Source organism: Solanum tuberosum, unplaced genomic scaffold, assembly GCF_000226075.1.
Source record: "Solanum tuberosum cultivar DM 1-3 516 R44 unplaced genomic scaffold, SolTub_3.0 scf00157, whole genome shotgun sequence".
NCBI lineage: Eukaryota > Viridiplantae > Streptophyta > Magnoliopsida > Solanales > Solanaceae > Solanum > Solanum tuberosum.
In genome coordinates, this window is record NW_006239084.1 from 1,335,347 (window position 1) to 1,344,633 (window position 9,287).

Consider the following 9,287-nt stretch of genomic DNA (forward strand, 5'->3'; position numbering starts at 1 on the left):
GCCCCCCTCCTCACCACATCCCACCCCCATAGTGTTTTGCTAGATTATATATAATTACTTTTGAGATAATATTATTTTGCTTACCTACCTAACATTAGAAAATAAGTAAGAAATTCACTTGTTTTCCAAGAAAACATTTTTCTCCATAGCAAACACACCCCAAGTCTGGAGTGATTGAACACAAATCAACATCTCAATAGTTTGTTTTCCAAATCTGAGTAGTGTGCTTGCCTGGATTTGTGGAATGATGTTAGTTACATCCTAATGCAGGGTAGGAAGAACCGCTCGTATCGGTGAAAAGGGAGATTCTTTATTGTTCCTACAGCCAGTTGAAACTGATTACTTGCCTGGCTTAGAGAAACACGGGGTGATGCTAACAGAGTATCCCCTTCAGAAACTTTTGGATAGCTTTCCATTGTTTGGTATGAGGTACCACCCGAAGAATTTTGTTTCAGTAGACACACATCCCTGGGTTGTTTCTCTGCAGAAAGCATTGGAATCCTTTACTTCATCAGAGGTATTAGAACTGATCTTATTTATGTTCACATGCCAAGTTTCCTTTTATGCTTCATGCTTTGTTGTAAATTTTAACAGCATGTACAACATAGCTTACAATTCATTTCATTTTGACATACCTATCTGCAGTTGGAAGTCAAGTTTCTTGTTTTCCATTAGTTATAAAAACCAAGGCCTCTTAATTTCTATTATTTTCATCTTTCAGAATGCTCCTTTGTCTATGCTATGCTATTGCTAATTGACATTACTACAAGTTAACCTAAGGAGGTCCTAAGGTTGAATTTGGCATAAATGATCTCTAGTAACTTAATTCTCTGTAGGGTGAAGCAAGGGTTAGGCATACATAATATGTTATATTCTCCTATGCAGGTCTCTGCTTCTCTTTTCGTTGTTTGTGCAAATGATCTGATTTCTATAAATAGTTACACTGAAATAGGCTTCCTTTGGTTGAAGATTTAGAGCTGTATTTGAATTTTTATATGCTTCAATTATCTTCACTTAGCTTAGTATGATTCTAGTTTTAAAATAAATTTGTGAGAATTTCTGATGGGTTTGCAGCACTTTTGGATTTGTCAACATGCCCACCAGTCCACCACTAATGTAATACTACTAGTAATGCCTTTTTATGCTTATAAAGCTGATATTGGTCAATTGTATTAAAAAGTTGTTTTAGTCAAGTAGATACACCTCAGCAATAATACTTAAATAGGACGGAATGAATTTCATATTCTTCAAATGATGGATTGACTCGTTGATATTGTCAGTTAAAGATGAAGAAAATGGCGCAGAATGCATTTTGCTCATGGGTTCGTGCTTACACTGCCCATCGTGGTGAACTTAAAGGAATTTTTATGGTGAAGAAACTTCACTTGGGGCATGTGGCAAGAAGTTTTGCATTGAAGGAGCAGCCATCTTTGGTTAATAAATCCCTCCAAAAACAAACAAAGAAAAGGATGAGAGACCAGAAACAGAAAAACGTATCAAAAAAGAGGAAAGTCGGAAAAAGATGATGTGAAACATTTGTTGTCAGATGAGCTTGTCAAATTGGATACGACGATATGTACACAAGACATTTCTGTCTAGCATGTCCAATTGTCCTGCGTCTCTACCAATGGTGCAAGTAGTCTGATGAGCTCTTATATAATCAGTCAGTTTTTGCGAAGGAATTAAAGGCAGTACTATTTGCTGACCTTGAGATTGTGCTAGCAGCTTGCAAACATATGCCCCATCTGGTGAGAATGTATCAGTTCTAACTATAAGCAGGGGGCATATTATTAGCATTTTAATTATGCCACCAAAAGTTTTGTATACTCTAGGAAGCCTTGTACCCAAAATATTCAATATCTTCTAAAGTACATTTTAAGCAGCTATATGTTATCTGTATTTACTAGGTGTATGCATGGTTTGTGTCCCTTTGTTGCCTAAAACCAAAATGAGACCAAGAAATGACGCCAATTTAGCTTACCAAGGACATGAAGTAGAGTAGGAGGGTTTGGAGGTCATGAATTAGAGAAGGTTAGTAGTAGTTGAATTTTGACTCACTTCTCGGTGGGTTTAGGCTTGGTGGGAGTTGTGTCTGTAGTAGTATTAGTCGTATACATGTATTGTATTTTCAGTTACCGTATTATTTTATTGTGTTCTTTTCTCTGGATTTTTCGTATTGCTCTCCTTATTAATTGACATGTTTTCCCTATTGTTGTATTCCCTTTTCTCGTAAATATTTTGATTTGTTGCACTTGAGTTGGCCGTCTTTCGAAAACATCTCTATATCCCTCAAGGTAGGGATAGTGTACACTCTACTCTTCCTAGATTCACTTGTGGGATTACATTGAGTATATTGTTGTATATATTTTAGAGAAAAATATTCAGACAGAAACTTATCAAAATTAATTTTGTTAAAAAGCTAATAATATGTGTAGAAATTGGAAATCATTAGCTGTTTATAAATATGTAGTTAATATCCTATTTCTTCAACCATGAAAATAGTCTTAATTGAAAAGTAGGACCATATTTTATTTCAAAGAAAAGCACTTGTCAACAAAACATGTAGATACTCTAGATTTGCTTATTATTTTTTTGTGGGGTTTATTATTTAGTTGAATACTTGTTTAGTATGATATAGTTTTTGAGACTTTTATTTTCTGGGGTCAAAAAAATAAGTAGATATTTATTTATATACAAAAAAAGTCCATTTGATTAGTTCTACATCAAGAAACCCTACTTATCCCTTGTCCTTTAATAGTTGAAATTTATGAGTTGGTTGTTTCGAGTTATGACAATTAAGTGGGCCTTAATCCTTTTGAGTCAGTCAACTAACCCAAGGCCCATTAGGCCCTATCAAGTGCAATGAGGTGTGCACACACCCACGTCACGTAAATGTTGAGCGATCTCACTCATGGGCCCAGTAAAGTGATGGTGGGCCTTTGACCATTAATTAGCAGGCCGTGCACTCGGCCCACTTCATGTTTGTTTGGCTACTTTTCTATTATATCTCATTTTATAACTCCAACTCCAACTTCAACTCGTAGTCGAGTCAGTCACTGCTGGGTTTCTTTCATTTGACCAAATATGCAAACAATAGACAATGACATCTACCTAATCAAACTTTTTTTTTCTGTGTGTTCATTCCTTTAACAGAAATCCCATCTACCCCCTAAGTCGATTTTTTTTTACCTATAGTGTTGTTACATATGTGTTTCACAATTTTAATTTGAACACATGTAAATCACCTGTCATTTTCTTCGTGTTGGTTATATATTTGGTTAATATGGTTGAAGCTAACTAGAGGGGTATGCCGCAATTTGAACTCCCCTCTACAGACTCCACTTATAGGACTTTTACCGAATACGTTGTATTAGCCATTCAAGTCTGCTGCATAAAATTAACATACGTTGAGTTTGATTCTGTTTCAGTTCTTGTCCCCCAATAAAAAAGATTAATAAGTAGTAATAATGTAGAGCTTGCTTTGGGTACAATGAATTGGATTTTCCCATCCCCCACCCCCCACGTGGAGGGAAGTATATACTAATATGAAGAAATTATGAGGAAACGTAAGTTTTTCGCCCGATGTCTGAGTATCCACATTAGAGTCTGACGGAAAGTTTCACGTCAAGTCCCTACGATTTCTTATTCAGAGAAATTCGAACCTGAAAGCTTTGATTAAAGATGAAGGAGTACTAGTTGTTCCACGACAACATTTATTGGTACTACAATTTCCTAATTAGGTGGTGTCGGTGTTAAATGAGAATTTAACATATATAATTAAGCAAGCAAAACAAGACAGCCGATTCCTTCCCTTCTCCTGGCCGGCCATTATCTTGTTTATTGCCGTTAATTCCGTCTTGTGTTTCACCAATACTTTCACATATTCTGTCCCTTTGAATATTAAAGAATATTGCTCCACTACTATTTTACACATTAATTTATACAATTGCATGTATGCTTTCTTCTTAAATATATGAAACTAGAATTTAACTTATATTATGTCCAATAATGGTATATAAGTACTATATATACTTTTAACTTTTTATTACTAGATAAAAGTAACTTACGACAATATCCAACAAGTAACTCTTTCATATCAAGTCTGATATAATCCTTTGAAAAATAGAATAGGGAGTTGCTACAATTAATTAAATTGTATTGATAGAGTAGAATATATCTTACTATCTTAGCATATTCGATACGTGTAACTAATTAAACGTATTGATATACTCTACCTATCAAGTACCATTGGCAAACTCATTCATTATTTATGTCACTGAAATTGGAGAAGAAATATAGGAGAATGAGATACAAAGATAACAAATGTTAGGTATTATTCTGATTTTCTTATCATATGTAAATATTACTACTTTTTTCTTGAAATAAAGTTAAAGCATTAGTATAATCGTTTTGACTATGTCAAAAAGGAAAAATATAATCTATATGTTGAATATCCTTTTTCGCATACCACAACACAATAACATCCACAATATTGTAGTAGTCATTAACTAAGAGTCATGTTTAGGGAAAGATTATTCTTTTAATAAGTTTCAATTTTTTTTAAATATATAGGTTACTTGACCAAATACTATTAATATATTATACCTTTTCATATAGTTTTTTTAATCATTCGATTTATCAATGATATATATAATTTATAATTGTACACTTCTGTCTAAGGTCCTGATTATTTCGATCCCATTCACAAATAGCCAAGGCTAAAAAGATTTGACTAAAAACTACTTTAGGAGTTGGAAAGAGAGTGTGATGGTAAGCTAGGGCACCTTATAATGGTGCAATAAAAGTGGGATCCCACAGACCTATGCAAACATAATAGAGTAATGTTTCTTTTCTTCCTTGGTGGATGACACACCACTACTTTCCTTTCACTTCCCAGCTAAGAGATATGCTTCAATCACCTGGATCCTTCATCCATCCATCTTCACCCTCACCCCCACCCTGACCCACCCTAACCAAAAATAAGAAAAAGATAGGAGAACAATCCCATTTCCTTTGTCCTTTCACTTGGCCCCATTGGTATGACCAACTCCTTACCCTACCAATGGTGAATGTTTTTACTTAAGTCGGCAATCGAAGGTTTATTAGAAATATTCGCTCTACTTTCTAAAGTCTGCATACACAACATCCTTCTCTTATACTAGATATGTTGTTATTGGATCCTACATATATTGTTTTTACGTATGAAATATATTTTTAAAAATGTAAATAGAGAATTTGAACTGAAGTTATTAAGTTTTGCCACATTCATAACTAAAGAATAGGCGTTGATCCTGATAGTGGATCCTATTAATATGAATTCAAGTTCAATAGAGTTTAATTCAAAATTCACAAATTTAAATTTTGAATTTGTGACGGACACCCCCACTTCCTATTATAAACCATGGAGTGCTATATTTGTATGAGGACTATATTTGTATATTAGATTTTATAAGATGTATATATAGAGTATTAAAATGGTGGAGTTGGATTATTAATCCTTGTTGGTCAATCACACTTGATAACCGTACTGGATAAATAAGGGAGAATAATTATAAATATCCAAAGTCATGTAATAAATTTAAACATATAGTTGAAAATCCCAAGAATTAAATGGATGAATACGAGATGTGTCACTATATATTCTATCAATTTATTGTAATTAAGCTTTCAATGGATCGAGTAGCTAGCTTTTATATGCCGGAGAAATAACTTATGAATTTTTTTTTTAAAAAATCGTGTTGAGTAATTAGCATCTATACTAGCATGTTATATGAAATTTCCTTATTAAAAAAATTCACCTAGCAAGCATTTATGGAGATGTATGTCTAGAGTTTGTCTATGAACAAGTGAACATAATTAATTCAAAAAATTCCAACTCTGTCAAATTGTTTTAGGTAGTTAACAAGGGAATAATCTCATCATTAACCTTTTAATTAGTGTACATTATAAAGGTACTTCATTTGAAAAGATGTCCAAATTAATGATTACATATGTATATATATTTGCTTTTCTATTTAATATATTACTATTAATAATATAATATGAATGGGAAGCTAGCATGTGCATACCTAACGTGTGTAATCATTCGAATGGCTTGTCAAAGTTCCTCCATTCTAATGTTTTATTAATCCACAAAATCACTCACCTCATCAACTAATTATTATTGCCCATTTGCCCTTAATGACTTTACGATCAGAAACACATTTAAAATTTAAATTTTTTGAATTCAATATTCAAGTTTTTTACCATTAAATTTCAGTATATATTTAAAGTTATGATTTTATCTAGTATTTGTTATTTATGTTTCGTATCAAAAGTATTGAGTTCAGATGAATTCAAAAGACTATGTCTATTGTTATCAACCAAAAACAATTTTGAAGCGAAATATTATTTTTATTTTTTAAAAATGGTATGAGAATCTTGCAATTGTCATCCTTGATTCTCTGGTTAGCGCATGCATTAATTTTAATTATCGTGTCAATTATATAAAACATTTAATTTAAACTAAAGAAATAAATTCTATTTTCTTTTCTTGTTTTTCAATGTATGTATGAAAAGAGTAACATGGGATCATGGGAGACACTCCAGATTCAATTCATTGGGGGTACAACATTTATGAAGGAAAAAACTGTCTAATTTTACAGGATGAAAAAGCAATATTTATAGTCTATTTATTTAGCATATATTCATAATTAAGGATAAGTCTAGGTTTAGAATTATCCAGTCGTCATTGTTGATTTTTTTTCGTACAATTAAACACGTAAGTTCTATTTCAGTTTATTGGGGATCGGAGTAATATTATTATATTTACATGTTAGAGGCATAGTAGTAAATAAAATAGAATTCTATATTACATTTCAACTCAGGGGGTGGGGTGGGGTGGGGAGACATATAAGAAGGAGAGGAAGAAAGTGTTTGAAGGAAGAAAAGAACAACAACAACAACAAAAAGTTAAAAACTCAAAATTAAGAGATAAGAGTCAAATTTATTCTCCAACTATATATGTCAAATATATTTACCATTAAACCATGCAAAAATTCAAATTTATTCTCCATTTAATTTTAAAATAAGAGAAAAATTATTCCTTTTTATTTAGTTTAGAGGAAAATTTGATATACTAACTAATAACGACCATAACATTTTAACTCCAATTATTAATGGAGAATAAATATATTTCATTTCACATAATTATGAAGTAATTTTGATTACCTTATTTCTATTATTCGTATATCAATACACGTTTTTAATCTCATTGTTCAATCTAAATATCTGAAAAATCATTTCATTTCCATTGTCGCTTCGAACGAACATTTTATGAGAGTCCGGAGCCTAAAGGGCAAAAAAAATTGACTAAAATTCCAAAAGGGCACATCAAATTTATTTCTAACCAAAGAGACAAAATCGTTGGTGGGGTAGCGATTTTGATTTGACACCGTTAACAGATCAAAATCACTGCCCTATCAGTGATTTTGTCCAACTTTTTTTTTTTCCAGAAAATCGCTGCCTGTGCAGCGTTTTTGCGATTTTTTTTTTTAAAAAATAAATTAAAATCACTGCTATGGCAGCGATTTTCGTTAATGTTTTTTTTTTTAAATCGCTGTTGTTTGCAACGTTATTATAAATTTTGTGAAATTTTTTATTTTTTTTAGAAATCGCTGCCTTTGCAGCGATTTTAGTGGAATTTTTTTTTAAAAATAAAATAAAATCGCTGTCAAGATTTTGGTGGAATTATTTTTTTTTGAAATTTCTGTCTGATGTTGACTAGTTGACAGATTTTTTTTTTAAAAAAAAATTCCATCTTAGCAGCGATTTTTTTTTTTTTAAAAAAAAGTTCCACCAAAATCACTGCAATGGAGCGATTTCAAAAAAAAAAAAAATCACAAAATTTATAATAACGCTGCAACAGCAGCGATTAAAAAAAACAAAAAACATTAACGAAAATCGCTGCCATAGCAGCGATTTTAATTTATTTTTTTTTAAATCGCAAAAACGCTGCACGGACAGCGATTTTCTGAAAAAAAAAAAGTTGGACAAAATCGTTGATAGGGCAGCGATTTTGATCTGTTAACGGCGTCAAATCAAAATCGTTACCCCACTAGCGATTTTACCCCTTTGATTAGAAAAAAATTTGATGTCCCCTTTTGAAATTTTTGTCAATTTTGTTTACCCTTTAGGCTTCACTCCATTTTATTACCTCAAACTAGTGAATAAATTTGCACTTCATAGTTCATACGGTATATTAGTGAATTTTGGAATTTATTTTTTTATTACATATTTAATCAAAATAGAAAAGAATTTATATTTATATAAAGTCATAATAAGAATTACAATGGCATAAGATATATTGCATTTTTCATTATGATTTTTTCTTTTAGAAGTTAATTTTTTTCAAGGAAAATGAAGACATATGTGTAGGTTTAATATTCATTATAACTCCGGATAGTATGTTCAGCCATAAATTTTTTAAAAATTGCGAAATTCAAATTCAATTCCAGAATTTTCAAGAATTTGAGATTGCACCTATCAAAAACACAAAATTATATCAAAATAAAAACACAATAAAATAAATAAAAGAGATTGCACCACACAATGTACGTTACAAAATACTACAATTTATGAAAATTCTTACTTAATTTAGCAACTTTCACGGTCTAAAAAAAAGGCAAGCATTATTGAGTGAGGAGAGAATAGAGAGCGATAAATGAAAAAGAAAAATAAAAAAAAAAAAATTATGCATGAATAAAATATTCTTTAATATTTATGAATTTTTTTAATTTTTTTTTCATGGTCTAAAAAAAAAAGTTCAGCATAGTATCGAATGAGGATAGAAAAGGAACGTGGAACGATAAATGGAAAAAAAAATGTCATGCGATGAACAAAATGTGCTTTAGAATTTATATGTATTTTATGAGATTTTTATTAATTTATTACGTACTTAAATACTTAATAGATCATGTATTAAAATGAAGAAAAAAAATTCAAAAATAAATAATAAATATGCTAGTGATAGAGAAATGTTAAATCATTTTGTCTATACCTAACTTTGTTATTATATATATAGATAGAGAGATATTCTTTGTCAATATCATTTTTCAAAAAAGAAATATCTTTTCACATAAATCTATACAATATTATCTTATAAAACCCACGATATGATAATATATACTTTCCATACAATTTGTCATTTTGATCGTTAGACGCAAAATGCCAGCAATTTTGCTCCTAGAATTTGCAATGAAGCATAACCTTTTTTTTTTGGGGGGGGGGGGGGGGGTGCCGTTCAAACA

At 31.1% G+C, this 9,287-nt stretch overlaps 1 protein-coding gene across 2 annotated transcripts in view; it reads left to right on the plus strand.

The window, feature by feature from the left end:
• LOC102593698 (DEAD-box ATP-dependent RNA helicase 17) overlaps positions 1-2,167 on the plus strand; it is a 7,537-nt gene extending 5,370 nt beyond the window's left edge. For both annotated transcript variants that reach the window (XM_006353726.2, XM_015311470.1), the window contains 2 exons: positions 271-517; positions 1,281-2,167. In XM_006353726.2, the coding sequence (XP_006353788.1) occupies positions 271-517; positions 1,281-1,526 (493 nt within the window). In that variant the 3' untranslated portion in view covers positions 1,527-2,167. The remainder of the gene's footprint in view (positions 1-270; positions 518-1,280) is intronic.
• The last annotated feature ends 7,120 nt before the right edge of the window (positions 2,168-9,287 follow it).